The following is a 16,969-nucleotide window of genomic DNA, read 5'->3' as shown; positions in this document are numbered from 1 at the left end:
TTTGAAGATGACCTAAAACATAAAGTTGGAGTCATCAAAGCCAAACCCTTATGAATCTGGTAATGCTATGAGAGTATGAGAATGACATAGGACGCAACGACTTTGCATTGGCTACAATATAATACAATCATTACTGCAGAGGGTAATCGGTTGCTTGTCTCTGAAGTTTCGATGTATGAAAAAGCAATAACACAGGACTCGTAGTCTACAGTTGAAAGTCAGCCCTGCCAGCTGCAAAAGTCACCATTTCCATTATCATTACTGAACTGGCTACTCGACCTTCATAGCAATAAACTTGTTATACTATTAAAGTAGCTGAATAACTTCCATTAGATCAGTAAACGACACGTTGTAACAAGGTAAACATAACTCAATTCTCTCTCCATATATGCTTCCGCATCAATAAGCTTAGGTTCTCATCCAATATAAATAAACAACTTAAATACAGGTAATACTAATTTCTGATAAGAAGTATTGGCAGTCACCTTGACTGCCATGCTGGGTGTGACGTCACGTTGACGAACATGCTGACCAGACCAGACACGTCGCGTGCGCAAGTGTCGCAAAATAAATTTAGAAATCCATGTTATTCTGCGATGCCAAGGGCGAAAGTAGAATTCGTTCCTATTTCTGACGCATATCGCGCTGAAAGTTATCTCCTCATTGGTTTATAAAAGCAGGTACACACGCACCATCTCCTCATTGGTTATACCCACGTGGGTGATTGAAAGACAAACTTTGTTGCTGGTTGTCGTGTTAATAGTGAACTTTTAGATGGATCACCATATAAGTTCAGAGTTTGTTTTGATATTTTATTTTTCAAGGGTCAAATATTGCATTACTATTCATGTCCATCCAGTATCCAGGGACTATTATAGGGGATGAATAAAAAAATATATTTTTAAGGATTTTGTGCACTTGGAATCTGAAAAATACAATTGAGAAGGCAACTGTCTGGCTTGTTTTCTCTTTGGTTTCAATACTTGACTTCTCATAAAACCATCCACAGCTTTTTTTTTATTGCATAAGAACATACTTTATCTGCTTTGTGAAGAAGCTCTGTATGATAATGTTCTGTTACCCCAATGATACAAAATCTATAAAGCTTAAACGAGAAACAGTCTACCCATAAACGTAAATAGGCCGCAACAGATCACATCAACGTTTATTGGTTGCGTACACAGTTTAGTGGAGATGTCATAATGGGTGCAGCAAAATACTTGTGTTACTAGCGTGCAGTAAAATGTCAAATAAGTACATAAATAATAAATATTCAAAAACTAGAAAAAATAAATCAAGTATGTCAGAACAAATCCAATTAACAACCCAAATAGCCCTGTATCAGTAATCTAAATACAATTTTTGCTAATATATACACCAACAATATATAGTAAGAAGGAAATGTACAGCAGTAGATATATTACAGTGAGCTATATCAAGAATCCGACGTATAAATAAACAGTGTAACAAAAATGCAATATACAGTAGTATATATATTACAATGAGCTATGTGAAGAATACAGTATATGAATACACAGTGTGAAAAACTGTATAAAAGAAATGGGAAGTGTACATTGTTTAATGCCTCTGTACATGGGACAGCAGCAGTGGCTGAGTATGGGTGTGTGTGTGAGTGTATATGTGAGTACAGGAGTCGGATTTGGTGTGTGTGTGTGTGTGTGGGGGTGGGGGTGGGGGTGCTTGTGTGGGTGTTTTGTGAGTTTATATTTGTCTCTTACTATAGGTGATGGTTGTTTAACAGTTGAATGGCCTGGAGATAGGAGCTGTTTTTCAGTCTGTCTTTCATCAACAGACACAAACAAGTTACACATTGCACAAATTCTAGACAAAAGTTCAGGAAAGAAAATTCTGGTTCCACCAGAAATATTTCATAAAGGTCAGAGATCAAGCTGCATGTATTGCCTCCATACTGACACCCTAACACATAGCAAGAGAGTAAAAGGCGTTGTTGCAGGAAAGGGATAATCTAGTGCTGTCAGAGTAGTAGGTAGGGGTAAAATTATAGTGGCTTAAACAAGACTGTGTGGGTCAGTCATTGGTGCTTCTGGAGGACAGAATTGCCATGGCAGGGATGATAGCACAGCATTACCACAGTTCAGTGTTCAGCCATGCACTCTCCCCCAGAGAGGCCATTTATTTTATTGAGCTATCACTGTACTGTAATCCACTTTTTGAAAGACAATTTTCAAGGTTCAAATTCTTCATTTAAGTCTGCGATGGACTGTCATAATGGGACATTTAAAGGGTCAATTTTGTTTACCACAACATAGTGTGCTTCCCTCTTGGAGTTCTAAGGCTATTTCGTGACAGTACGCTTTTTTTTGTGTGTGGGAGTACTATAAAAGGGAAACCACAGAGGATTTTTTAAAATCTTATTTAAACTTTGTGTGTGTGAGGAGGTTGGTCGTTTAGAAATCAAATAAATAACAATAGTTAATAGTTCGTGTTAAATTGTAGGGGGAAATGAATTTGTGAATCCTTTTAAAATATACATGTTCAGGCTACCAGTAGCCTATGTAAAATTAAAATAAAATAATAGAATATCATAGAACACAGGTACAGCATCAAATCCTCTCATCAGTAAAATAATAACTTGTACACGTGTACAGAGAAGTGTTCTATTTTTTCCATCGATTGGTGATGCGCAATCGTTTGTGGTTAAAGTGTAGCACACGCTGGAAGGGTATGCTAAAAAATCGATGGAGAGCGCGATGGTAAAAGAAAGGGATTTCTTCCGTATACACCAGATGCGGCGGAAATACGTAAGCAAACAGGAAGTTCTTGGTGCGTATTTTCCGCGGGCCTTTGACGACAACAGAGATGCAACAGTGTACAGAAATGGCGGGTAAGTAATAGCTACATCAATTACGTTATATAAATGATTTAAATGGACAAACCCTGTCTTATGGTTTGTATTACAAGTTGTATGACAGCTGTGCTTACCTTTTTTTGAGTTTTCGAGGGCGTGGTATGTTGCTGTCACAGGCAATCCAGATGGCAAACAAACAAGCTAGCTCGGTAGCTAACTGTTAGCCATAGCCAGAGGCTTCTGGCCCTAGCTAGCCAGCTTGCTGAGTCAGTGATGATGGTGTGGCTATTCACAAGCTAGCCAGATCCTGAATGTAGAACTGCATCGCATATAGAATAATATCTTTGACTGCATGTTAGCAATAGCTTGTAACTAACTGGTGTGCAAATGACGCTAGCAAACGACTGACTGTGTTGTGCAATGCTTCACCATGGTGTGTTTATTGTCGCTTCAATAGCTCAATGTCCAACGCAGGTCGATTAACCAGCTAGCTATGCAGTGGCTGGCTGGCTAGCTATCTAGCTTCCTTTGTAAACAAGAATAGGGCTGCTATCTATTGTCTTGCTTTACTGCTAACTAGCAAACTTACCACTTGGTATTCAAATCAGAATGGAGAATGATGTAAATGTAGAAGCTAGAAATTGTTTGTTTTGATCCATAGGGATGAACCCAATGGAGAAGAAGTTGGCGGAATATAAGTGTGACACCAACGAAGCAATCAGCTTAAAACTAGGTTTGTTTCATTCATCTACTTATTTAGCTTTGTGTAATCTTATACTTTTGGTTTAGGATGTTGAGAGAAATTTGTCGTTTGGTAGAATACACTTTGAGTGTTTCATATTCATAATGCAATATTTTATGTTGACTGACTATTGACAACACCCTCTAACTCAAAGAATTAACAACAACTATTTATCTCAGTCCGTTTCGCAGATGATTTGGAGGATGAAAGCACGACATTCCATCCAGAGTACAGCCACCAGCTTTATGGTGATGAGTGAGTATCAAACCTGATTCAACCCTGAGGTCTGTGTGAATGTCAAACCTGAGGTCTGTGTGAATGTCATCTGCATGTGATTTCTACATCTGTGTTCTGGTTGCATGACTAAACCGTTAATAACAGTATTGTGTGAACGCTAACTCATTTATTCACTTTTTTTTCTCAGTGAGGTGGCTTTTGGATACAAAGGCCTTCAGATTCAGCTGTACTACAGTGCTGGAAACCTGAGCACCCTCTTCAAAGTGAAATACTCAGCCAGAGTCACAGAAAAGTTTGATTGTGTGGAGGTAAGAGTTGTTTGAAATGATGCCCTTTGTTACTTATGCCAAGTCCGTTAACACTGACTCCGTTTACCTAAAAAAAAAATAGCTGTCCTGTCAAACTATAGGCATTCAGAGATGGGGCCCCATCATATTGTGAATGAGGTTTTCTCGACCACATGACTTGACCAGGGAAGACTCTGGGTCTTGGTGATGATAGACTATAGTTTTTCCTGGTCAGGTGACTAACCACCCTCAGTACCCTTCTCGTATCTTCTCTTCTGAAACTTGTCCAGTTACCCAGCCTGCTTTATTTTGAGGTGAGCTGTTTTGTGAGCTTTTTCGGTGGGTTGCTTTGTGCATGTTTCTGTGGCCCGTTTCTGTGTGTGTGTGTGTGTGGGGGGGTTTTGGTGTTGGCTCAGCCATTGATTTGAGTTGTTCTGTGATAGGCTGCAGGAAATGGAGTATGTCCTGCTTGGGTGTGTTTCCCATAAGTGTGTTTTTATCATGAGGGAGATCACTGAAGAACTTGGTGCATGGAATGAACTCCAACTACAGTTTGGAACCTCTGCCAAAGTCTTCTTGGTCATCAGCTATTCTTTATAAAGTAATGGCCAATAACGCTTCATTGGCTTTACACACAGCATTGATGTAATTGCTGCAGTAACATTGCATTAACACATTGTCATTTAGTCATTGTATGGACTTGGCTGATTTTCATTGTTACACAATATCAAGAAGACAATGTTAACTTGTATAATTACAGCATTTCTATATTTCTAGGTGGAATGTTTTTTTTAAATTGATTTAACCAGGCAAGTCAGTTAAGGAAAAACTGTCAACTAACCCGGATGACCCTGGGCCAATTGTTTGCCACCCTATGGTACTCTGGACTGTTGTGATACAGCTTGGGATCGAACCAGGGTCTGTAGTGACGCCTCTAGCACTGTGATGCAGTGCCTTAGACTGCTGCGCCACTCGGGAGCCTGTTAGTAGGATAAACTAAATGTTGTGTTCCACTAACATTGTCAGAATGGGAAGCAATTGCTGAGTTGAATGTGAAATGCATTGACAGTAGTAACATTCTATATAAGAAAAGCAGCGATCAGTTATCAGTGCAAATGTTTTTCCTTATCTACTTTTTTTCCATAGTAGTTTTCTTATTTCAGTATTTCCAAAACTGTCTATACTGTTCCAAATACTAAATAGTAGAGGTCGACCGATTAATCGGAATGGCCGATTTAATTAGGGCTGATTTCAAGTTTTCTTAACAATCGGAAATCTGTATTTTTGGGCGCCGATTTTGCAGATTATAATTATTTTTTATTATTATTTTTTATATACCTTTATTTAACTAGGCAAGTCGGTTAAGAACACATTCTTATTTTCAATGACTGCCTAGGAACGGTGGGTTAACTGCCTTGTTCAGGGGCAGAACGACAGCGTTTCACTTTGTCCGCTCGGGGATCCAATCTTGCAACCTTACAGTTAACTAGTCCCAACGCTCTAACGACCTGCCTCTCATTGCACTCCACGAGGAGCCTGCCTGTTACGCGAATGCAGTAGAAGCCAAGGTAAGTTGCTAGTTAGCATTAATCTTATCTTATAAAAAACAATCAATCATAATTACTAGTTTATCTAGCGTGTCCTGCGTTGCATATAATCAATGCAACGCTGGGGGATGATTTAACAAAAGCGCATTTGCGAAAAAAGCACAATCATTGGACGACTGTACCTAACCATAAACACTTCAATGCCTTTCTTAAAATCAATACACAGAAGTATATATTTTTAAACCTGCATATTTAGCTAAAAGAAATCCAGGTTAGCAGGCAATATTAACCAGGTGAAAATGTGTCATTTCTCTTGCGTTCATTGCACACAGAGTCAGGGTATATGCAACAGTTTGGGCAGCCTGGCTTATTGCAAACTAATTTGCCAGAATTTTACGTAATTATTACATAACATTGAAGATTTGCAATGTAACAAGAATATTTAGACTTAGATAAAATACTGAGCGGTTCCGTATTTCACTGAAATAATACACATTTTGTTTTCGAAATTATAGTTTCCGGATTCGACCATAATAATGACCAAAGGCTTGTATTTCTGTGTGTTATTATGTTATAATTAAGTCTATGGTTTGATAGAGCAGTCTGACAGAGCGATGGTAGGCACCAGTAGGCTCGTTAGCATTCATTCAAACAGCATTTTCGTGCGTTTTGCCAGCAGCTCTTCGCAAGCACAGCGCTGTTTATGACTTCAAGCCTATCAGCTTAATGACTGGTGTAACCGATGTGAAATGGTTAGCTGGGTGTGCGCAAATAGCGTTTCAAACGTCACTCGCTCTGAGACTTGGAGTAGTTATTCCCCTTGCTCTGCAAGGGCCACGGCTTTCGTGGAGCGATAGTTAACGCTGCTTCGAGTTTGGCTGTTGTCGATGTGTTCCTGCTTCGAGCCCAGGTAGGGGCAAGGAGGGGGACGGAAGCTATACTGTTACACTGTCAATACTATAGTGCCTATAAGAACATCCAATAGTCAAAGGTATATGAAATACAAATGGTATAGAGAGAAATAGTCCTATAAATACTATATTAACTACAACTTAAAACCTCTTACCTTGGAATATTGATGTCTCATGTTAAAAGGAACCACCAACTTTCATATGTTCTGAGCAAGGAACTTAAACGTTAGCTTTTTTACATGGCACATATTGCACTTTTACTTCTCCAACACTTTGTTTTTGCATTATTTAAACCAAATTGAACATGTTTCATTATTTATTCGAGGCTAAATTGATTTTTATTGATGTATTATATTAAGTTCAAATAAGTGTTAATTCAGTATTTTTGTAATTGTCATTATTACAAATAAATAAATAAAAATCAGCCGATTTTAATCGGTATCGGCTTTTTTTGGTCCTCCAATAATCGGCATCGGAGTTGAAAAATAATCAGTCGACCTCTACTAAATAGTACTCGGAAGTAAAAGCATGGCTGAATAATTTCTGATGATAAAGCCAGCGTTGACCCACGAGTGTCCACCTCGTTAAGGGTTTAGTGCAGCTGGTGTGAGGTAGAGTTAGGGAGCAGTCGTGTTCAGGCTGCATCTGAAGTGCTTGTCTGTGAGTGCGTGCTCACTGTGGCTGGGTGTAGTGCAGCTGGTGGGAGTTGGAGAGGATGGGCGCTGTGGGACAGTGTTCAGCATGCAGCTGCTACTCCAATGGAAGACTTGTCAGTGATCACCTTAACCCTAAACCAGCCAAATGCTGTAATGATGGACTCCACACAGTCAAAAAAAAATCATCATAGGTACACTTCAACTATGACAGACAAAATGAGAAAGAAAATCCAGAAAATCACAATGTAGGATTTTTAATTAATTAATTTGCAAATTATGGTGGAAAATAAACTTTTATTGTGGACCAAATATTTATCTCAATACTTTGTTATATACCCTTTGTTGGTAATGACAGAGGTCAAACGTTTTCTGTAAGTCTTCACAAGGTTTTCACACACTGTTGCTGGTATTTTGGCCCATTCCTCCGTGCAGATCTCCTCTAGAGGAGTGATGTTTTGGGGCTGTTGCTGGGCAACACGGACTTTCAACTCCCTCCAAAGATTTTCTATGGGGTTGAGATCTGGAGACTTGCTTGCTGATGGAAGGAGGTTTTCACTCATAATCTCACGATACATGGCCCCATTCATTATTTCCTTTACACGTATCAGTCGTCCTGGTCCCTTTGCAGAAAAATAGCCCCAAAGCATGTTTTCACCCCCATGCTTCACAGTAGGTATGGTGTTCTTTGGATGCAACTCAGCATTCTTTGTCCTCCAAACACGACGAGTTGAGGTTTTACCAAAAAGTTCTATTTTGGTTTCATCTGACCATATGACATTCTCCCAATCTTCTTCTGGATCATCCAAATGCTCTCTAGCAAACTTCAGACGGGCCTGGACATGTACTGGCTTAAGAAGGGGGACACGTCTGGCACTGCAGGATTTGAGTCCCTGGTGGCGTAGTGTGTTACTGATGGTAGGCTTTGTTACTTTGGTCCCCAGCTCTCTGCAGGTCATTCACTAGGTCCCCCCGTGTGGTTTTGGGATTTTTGCTCACCGTTCTTGTGATCATTTTGACCCCACTGTGTGAGATCTTGCGTGGAGCCCCAGATCGAGGGAGATTATCAGTGGTCTTGTATGTCTTCCATTTCCTAATAATTGCTCCCACAGTTGATTTCTTCAAACCAAGCTGCTTACCTATTGCAGATTCAGTCTTCCCAGCCTGGTGCAGGTCTACAAATTTGTTTCTGGTTTCCTTTGACAGCTCTTTGGTCTTGGCCATAGTGGAGTTTGGAGTGTGACTGTTTGAGATTGTGGACAGGTGTCTTTTATACTGATAACAAGTTCAAACAAGTGCCATTAATACAGGTAACGAGTGGAGGACAGAGGAGCCTCTTAAAGAAGAAGTTACATGTCTGTGAGAGCCAGAAATCTTGCTTGTTTGTAGGTGACCAAATACTTATTTTCCACCATAATATGCAAATAAATTCATAAAAATTCCTACAATGTGATTTTCTGGATTTATTTTTTTCTCATTTTGTCTGTCATAGTTGAAGTGTACCTATGATGAAAATTACAGGCCTCTATCATCTTTTTAAGTGGGAGAACTAGCACAATTGGTGGCTGACTAAATACTTGTTTGCCCCACTGTGTATAGAACACTAAATCAGGTCACGTTATCAGCCTTTTTACCTCCAACATGTTGACTACTCTAAATAAGATGTGTACACATGGTCAATTATATCCCGACGATAAAAGGCTTTCAGATTAAACTAAATGTTCTAAAGGTGCATTGTTACGTCATCTATACCAAACTATGGCTTCTTTTATGCAGGATTGTGCAATTTAATATCTAGTATATAGGAGAGAGCCTTGGACAATATGACTTGTTTGTCCATGGTCAGCTCCTTGTTCTTCAGAAATGCAGTTGAACAATTACAATGGTGAAGTGGCATTCAGCTGCAGGTGCATTACTTCCAGTTGGATATTAGCTGATGTCTGAAAGGAGAGGAATTAGCACTGTGTTCTATTTGCCTTTTGTTAGTGCATTTTTTTTCAGGCCTTCTTAATTTCCCTGTTTTCAATGGCGAGCAGCACGGGTCTCTCTACAGAAGTAATACCCATCACGTATGTAAATGGTGTGAAAGGGCTGCTTAGCAAGTTAATACAAGGTGTTCTCGTGTCAATCCTTGTGGAAATGGATACAATGCAAACATCACAGCTGAACCAAACACACATTCTAGTGAGTAAAAAGTCCAGGGGGAGGGGCCCTTTGTCTGCCAGACTCTTTGAAAAGTGGGGGCAAATTAATTTGATAGAGGAAAGGCCTCTATTATGGATGCCCAAGGCTTTTTTTAAGTTGAGATCAATTCATTACATTTTATTGCCCAGTGAGAAGCAGAAATACGTTATTGTGGGGACTTCATAAAATATTCATAGTTTAACATAAGTAGTAAATTTATTCAATTAAGTGCTCTTTCACCAAGTGGTGGTGGGAGGGGGGGTCCTTGTCTGCTCAGCCGACAGTCTTAATTGCCTAATGGTTCTCCTTTTTGTGGCACAAAATATGTATTCTTCCACTTTAATTCCTTGTGTTCTCTGTCAATCAGGGCTGGAGTATAGCCTAATTACAAAACAATAGGACCTTGTTTTTTTTTAGGTCTTGTTAGTGATTACATATGGAAGAGGAAAATGGAAAAATGTCCACACACTTCCTGATTATTGTCTAGACTATAGTATAGTTGGTAAAAAATAAAAACATGTAATAAAGACCTAGGCTATTTTTTGTTATCGATATGATGACACTATATCAAAGAACAAACACATTGTACTCTGGGGAAATGACTGTTAGAAAGACCTATGCTAAATGTTGAAGAAATGGGGTTATTTCAAATGTATGTTGGATGGTGATAAGATTGTAAATGACCTCCCTAGCAAAAACGTATCTTGTTGGTAATCCCACTTTTCAACAGAAATGGAGCAATGCATATAAAATACCAGGCTGCTTTTCCGTGTACAAGATGCTGTGAGTTTGTGTTCTACTAAACCCTCTTTCTTTCCTTCCTGCAGCCTGATGATGTTGAAGGGAAGATCCGTGAGATCATCCCCGCTGGGTTCAGCTGCAACACGGACGACTTCACCTCATTGTTGGAGAAGGAGACCAACTTCAAACCCTTCGGCACCCTGCTTCACACATACAACGTCCACAATGTGGAGGAGGGAGAAGACTTTACCTACCAGATTCACAAGGTTCACATGCTAGTCCTTGTTCTTACAATATACAAAAACATTAGGTTGTACAGGCCAACAGATATTGGTGCTTTCCATGCCTACTGTACGACTTCGAGATTATTTCAGTGTAAGAGGGTGATCTGCTTATTTATCATGACTTTGATTGTCCTTGCACCTTCTCCATGTGTTGTGTTCCCTAGGTGGACTTGTCGTGCCCGGGATTCCGAGAGTACCACAAGCGCCTGCAGACCTTCCTCATGTGGTTCATTGAGACGGCCAGCTTCATCGACGTGGACGACGATCGTTGGGACTTCTTTCTCGTGTGAGTCTCCGCCCTCCTTAGCCAATGTCACTCTCCCCCGAACCCTTCGTTGTCTCGTTGAGAAACAATGGGCTCCTTTTTGAGGTGCTCACCACCAATTTATCCGACCAGTTTGATTTATATTTTCCCTGGCCATTTGAGAATTCTTGATTTGGCAAGAGTCGCCTTTGTGTTCAAACCTCTTTTGTAAAAAAATAAATATATATATTTTTTTAAATCTAAAATGTTTTGGGGCAAGAGCTGAACTGAGCACTGTCTTTTGAAACACTGAATGACATCTGAAACAGTAAAAAGAGCCCCTGCCCGTGTTTTCTTTAGCCAACCAACTATTAAGAGTGACAATGGGCAAATGGACTGAAATGATGTGGAGGGCCTCGATTTCCCCCGTCTAGCCCCATCTCCTCTTCTAAATTACAGTCTTCAAATTATGTGCATAATGTATTCCGGTTGCAGCAGGTGTACGGATCGGGACGGCCTGGCTGCTCCAGCATGTGGACACTGAAAAAGGGCACCTGGAGAATGGAGCGGAGAAAATGGCCGCGGCCTGGAATTGACCAGCTTGTCTTTGTGTTTTATCTGCAGATTTGAGAAGTACAATAAGGATGGGGAGACGCTCTTCGCAACTGTTGGCTACATGACAGTTTATAATTACTATGTGTATCCAGACAAAACCCGACCACGTGTGAGGTAATTGCTAGGGGTGCACGTGCCTTCCCATTCCTTTGTACCAAAAACCAGAGGAAAATTATACATTTCGGTCTCCCTTGTCCTACAAAAAAAAATCCCAAATTACTGGCTTGTGTATCCAACCAAATGATCAGTGTCTTTGGGGGGGGGGGGGGACTTTTGGCTGTAAATAAGCATTTGGATTGATGGACATAACAATTTGGTACGTTTCTTATAATCAAGTGAAAAATTGCTCCCTCAATTTTCGCTTAATTAGTACATCATTCTGTCAAGTGTTTTTTTTTTTTTTTTTCATTCAGTCTTTAACATTGGTCATGTTTCAATTTTAATCACGTTTACAAGGATTCCCCGTGTGTATGAAGTGAAAGAGGGTTAGGTTTCCGAGGTCTGTGAAGCTGTTCTTTCATGTCTTTGTGTATGTTGACCTGGTGTCCTTCTGAACAGCCAAATGCTGATCCTGCCGCCGTTCCAAGGAGAGGGTCATGGAGCCCAGCTGCTGGAGGCAGTGCACATGTTCTACTGCAATCTGCACAAAGTACAGGACATTACAGGTGTGTGTGTTAACCTAATTGTGTTACTTACATTATCATATGTTTCAATTTGGGGAGGAGGCTATGTGCTAGAGTTTCACACATACAATTACATGCATGTATTTGCATAGTATAAAATACAAAGCAGTTGCACACCAATATGCTGAACAAAAATATAAACTCCACAATTTCAAAGATTTGACTGAGTTAAATTAGGCCCTAATCTATGGATTTCATATGACTCGGAATTGAGATATGCACCTGGTCAAATATACCCCGCCCCCCCCCCAAAAAAAAGGCCTCACAATGGGCCTCAGGATCTCGTCACGGTATTTCTGTGCATTCAAATTTCTACCTATAAAATGTAAATGTGTTCGTTGTCTGTCACTTATGCCATAAACCCACCGTCACCATGGGGCACTTTGTTCACAACGTTGACATCAGCACACCGCTGGCCCACACAACGCCATACATGTGGTCTGCGGTTGTGAGGGTGGTTGAACGTACTGCCAAATTCTCTAAAACAATATTGGAAGTGGCTTATGGTAGAGAAACTAACATTCAATTATATGGCAACACCTCTGGTGGACATTCCTGCAGTCAGCATGCCAATTGCACGCTCCCTCAACTTGAGACATCTGTGGCATTGTGTTGTGTGACACAATTGCATTTTTTTGTGGCCTTGTGCAATGATCATGCTGTTTAATCAACTTCTTGATATGCCACACCTGTCAGGTGGATGGATTATCTTGGCAAATGAGAAATGCTCACTAACAGGCATGTAAACACATTTGTACACAATTTGAGAGAAATAAGCTTTTTAAGTGTATGGTGAATTTCTGGGATCTTTTATTTCAGCTCATGAAACATGGGACCAACACTTTACATGTTGTGTTTTTGTTCAGTGTAGTTTCTTTTGCATAGGCAAATGAAATTAATAACAGAAGCACCACAGCTCCCCTGTCCAGAGGAGCACCCTGATTTTTCTTGTCTATTTTTCCCTCCTATTTTGAATGGGGACATGGAGGGACAACTCCTGCTAGAAGGAGGTCTTGTTCCATGTTGCTCTGCACGGAATTCTTTCAACAACAAAAAAACAGTGGAGGCTGGATATATGTAAATTTGAACAGGTTTAGCAGTACTGGGCTTGTTACATGCAGCCACAATCATAGTCTGACAATGGTGTAATTATTTGACTGTGTCAGGAGTCAGTGGGACTTGAATATAAGCCCTTATTAAAAACTGTAGCCTTAGATGTGTTGGTGCGGTAATGTGAACAGTTTAAAAATGTATATATTGAATATACCTAACATTTGTAAGTAATTTTATGTGATATACACTGAACTGAAATATTAATGCAATGTGTGTTTAGTGTTAAATGGAATCCCAAGCTTGTTTAATTATTGTCTTGTTCTCTTCAGCTGAAGACCCCTCAGAGAACTACGTGAAGCTGAGAGACTACGTTCTGGTCAAGCTTTGCCAAACACTGCCATCATTCTCCACAGACAAGCTTCCCTTGGGCTTCAGTGACGACATGGCCACAGAGGCCAGGGAGAAATTTAAGATCAACAAGGTCAACAGCAACTTCATCCACAGAGCTCAGAGGAGGATATGTTTGATTACTGCACATTCTGAGGATAATAAGACTTTTTTTTTTTTTTTTACTTTCACAAAACCATTAATGGACAAATTCAGTCATTAACCCATGGTTCTCCAGTCCTAGAGGGGAAAATGTACCATTCCATTTAAACCAATGGGCACTCACTTCAAAAGTGGCCCCTGCTTGACTTCTCTTACTGCACTTAGTCCCAATTTATATTACTAGTTTCCTGTGTCACTCTTGCATGTAGATGATTATCACAGCTTTCTACCCATGATGTGGAAAGACCAAATGCTTGTTTCTAACTCTGCCTCGGCTCTTGTGTGAAGCTCCAGGCACTGTTGTTCCAGGAGGTCCTTAATATCTCTACTAAGGAATGGTTCAGTCTTTTCTAGATGATGATGAGGAGACTGACTACGGTTTATTTTTAAAGGCAATAATAGCCTTGTCCTGTTTTTGCGCCTACAGAAACACGCACGACGAGTGTACGAAATCCTGCGTCTGAGGGTGACGGACATGAGCGATGAGACGAAAGCAAGGGATTACCGTCTGGAGGTCAAAAAGAGGCTATTTGCCCCTACCAAGGTACGTTTTTATATGAGAGGGCCGCAGCTTCTCCAGTGAAATGCATTCCCTCCAGCAGTGTCCGCCTTGTGCTTTAGTTTCTAGTCCAATGTAGTTAGCATTACACTGTACAGACAACCTGCTAACAGCTGTGTAATTCCCTGTGGGCTTCATCAGTGGTTAATGGCTGTTAGTCACACTATTTAACCAGGCTCAATCAAGTTGATTTGATAATTCATTATACAGTGCTTCTCCAAGTGCTTAGTGTTTGACAACTAACTTTACATACATGGTTTCAGAAAGGGTGGAGAACGAGGCCAAGAACATGACATGCACTTTATCCGCTTAAAGCTACTTCGGCTGTGTTTCGACAGGCACCCCAATTCTGATTTTTGTTTTGAATTAATTGGTCTTATAACCAATCAGATCAGCTTTGTAAAAGATCTGATGTGAAATGTTCTAATGTGATTGGTCAAAACACTAATTAGTGGGAAAAGATCAGAATTGGACTGCCTGTCAAGATGTAGTCTTGTTACTTATGTTGCGTGACTTTATCCAGAATCAGGAGAACGATTATTCCCTAGTTGCAGGAAAATGTCTGGAGTACCAAAAGCTTATTATAGGATATACAATGGAGCACGGCAGGCGTCCATGGTAGTGTTACCCCATGATTCAGTTCCATTCAGGGCAGTTTCATTATGCAGGATTTGCATGTCATTGAGAGGGGGGGTATAATTTAGGTGGAAGTAGGTTGCTGACATCACATTCAAGCAGTTAGAGAAGCTGCTTGCCAAATGGCACACGTTTCATATCAGCACTGTTACTGTGCTTTTGAAATCTGATTTTAAACAAACTGCAACTCATTTTGTATTGACAGACTAACATTGATTTACATATTATGCATGTTCCATGACATGTAGTTGAGTGTCTGATTGAAACCCAGCATAGCAACCGTTAGAGGATTGCTGTCAGCAGTGTAACCGCACATCTTGGGCAAAAGGCCAACAAGAAAGAAAGTGTGGCGGAAAAAGGAAGTAGAAATTCCTTTGTAGACTCTGGAGTGGAGAGATCTGGTGGCCAGATGCAGCAGGCAGTTCCTGTGGAGGTTTGGTTTGTAGCGAGCCCGTCTCTCATTGAATGTGTGGAGTGTTACACGTTTCTGCTCACCTCTGGCTTCTCTTATCCCCCATTCCCCAGAGAGAGAGGGTGTGTGCCCGCCCGTGTGTGAACACATGCTTCTTTTTTGCATTGTCCCCAAAATACACAAGTGAGGAATCTTGGTCCATGTCCAGAATCTGTCAGCACTCATGCAGACTCGATTACAGAATCATTTTCCTCCCTTCCCCCCTCCCCTCTGACTATTTGGCTTTAAGACACTGAGATGCAAAATGAGGACCCACAGGAGGAATAATACTCAATATAAACTTGCTCTTGTCTGTTAAATGTGCATTATGTAAGATTAGCTGCTGCTAACTGCATCAAACTTCTAAAATGCACCCCTCTTAACAGATGCATTTGCATAATACCATATAGCATTTCATAGCCTCAAAAAATAAAGAAACATGGTTAACACAAGCTAATTATACAAAGGCTTGGGTGATGGGGTTGGTGGCCAATCGATTTCAAACACACGCTGTGCATTAACTAGTGGATGTTTTGTTGTTGTTGTTGTGTGTGTACTTAGAAGAACCAGCGGGAGATGACCAAGATGATGAAGTGTCTGCGGCCAGAGGAGCTGGCATCCCACATCAGTCAGATGGACACGGCGCTTCAGCAGGAGGAGCTGGAGAAGAGCTACCAGGAACTGCTGGCCGAGTACAGGAGAGTCATCGAGAGGCTAGCACAGGCCTGATCCAGGGGGCCTAATGTCAGCCCTGCCTACCCACTGTAACACAACCCCCCCCTGGCCCCTTCTCCTACCCTTCCTCCTTTCCACTGGTGGTCCTAGATGTACGGTAGAGGTGGAGCTGTGCGGTGCAGCTGGTTGGCTGCCTGGGGAAGGCCCACTCTGTGTCCCATGTGTGTAATCACGCTGTGTGAGCTTTAGTGATTTGGCAATCATTCACAGGTGATAGGAACACCATCCGTACGGTCTGGCTGGGCAGAACATGCCTCCTTTTCATATAGAGAATAAGGGAGAAAGGTTTTTTTTTTTTTTTTTATCTGTCTAGCTTTTTCCTGAAGACATGTTGGTTTTGAAGCACTTCATACTGAAATAAATGTTTTTTTTGTACATTGATCAAACTGATTTTGTCCTCTTTATTGACTCTATTCTAAAGTGTAATGTATTACATGCAATAATTATTGCTCTGTGGTCAGTTTCCCGGTAGGTACTATTGTACTGTTAAAATAATTAATGTTGAGAAAAATGTGTAAACTACAGTATTCTATTTAATGCCTTCCTACTGTTAACTGCGTCCTGATTGTACCAGAAATTGTACTTTTAAGCACAGTGGATTTCAACTGGACTGAATATACATTTATACAATATCAGTTACTCTATTTAGTTTAATCAATTTACAGATGTAATTTTGTTCAGGCACCCTCTTGTGGCTAATGCAACTTCTGATTGCCCTTTATGCTGAGTGTTGGTCTAATGAGCGTTATGGTTTTCAATTTAAAACCTCTTTGCCTCTGCATTTCCCACTTGTCCAAAGCGCTGTGATGAATAGCCATCAATGCATACTTTCACACATTGTTGCTGAATCAAGGTCTCAGGTTCATTTTCCTTTTTTTCTTCCACTTCAGTTGTAGGAAGTAAAACCTCGTAATACTTGACCAGCTCTGATTTAAATTGATCCGCTCGTGGCCACCAGGGGTGTCATTTCACTATTGGAGACCAGAGCATGTATTTTCCTGTAATGTGACTGTACAGTGTACAAAATA

At 40.6% G+C, this 16,969-nt stretch overlaps 1 protein-coding gene across 1 annotated transcript; it reads left to right on the top strand.

The window, feature by feature from the left end:
• The first annotated feature begins 2,758 nt into the window (after window positions 1-2,758).
• Window positions 2,759-16,331, top strand: hat1 (histone acetyltransferase 1). Its single transcript, XM_064944771.1, has 11 exons — window positions 2,759-2,866; window positions 3,492-3,563; window positions 3,752-3,827; window positions 3,997-4,117; window positions 10,219-10,398; window positions 10,581-10,702; window positions 11,285-11,389; window positions 11,834-11,940; window positions 13,341-13,492; window positions 13,988-14,104; window positions 15,768-16,331. The coding sequence occupies exons 1-11, from the start codon at window positions 2,842-2,844 to the stop codon at window positions 15,933-15,935; spliced, it is 1,245 nt and encodes a 414-aa protein (XP_064800843.1). The 5' UTR covers window positions 2,759-2,841; the 3' UTR covers window positions 15,936-16,331.
• The last annotated feature ends 638 nt before the right edge of the window (window positions 16,332-16,969 follow it).

Source organism: Oncorhynchus masou, chromosome 29 (genome assembly GCF_036934945.1).
Source record: "Oncorhynchus masou masou isolate Uvic2021 chromosome 29, UVic_Omas_1.1, whole genome shotgun sequence".
Lineage (NCBI taxonomy): Eukaryota > Metazoa > Chordata > Actinopteri > Salmoniformes > Salmonidae > Oncorhynchus > Oncorhynchus masou.
The sequence above is the reverse complement of the archived record's forward strand: the minus strand, read 5'-3'. Positions and strand labels throughout refer to the sequence as shown.

What these genes read in the sequence shown, in the direction of transcription:
- hat1 (XM_064944771.1), top strand. Translation starts at nt 2,842, where the DNA reads ATGCAACAGTGTACAGAAATGGCGG. An exon ending in ACAGTGTACAGAAATGGCGG is followed by an intron (nt 2,867 to 3,491) that starts GTAAGTAATAGC and finishes TTTGATCCATAG; the next exon opens with GGATGAACCCAATGGAGAAG. An exon ending in CACCAGCTTTATGGTGATGA is followed by an intron (nt 3,828 to 3,996) that starts GTGAGTATCAAA and finishes TTTTTTTCTCAG; the next exon opens with TGAGGTGGCTTTTGGATACA.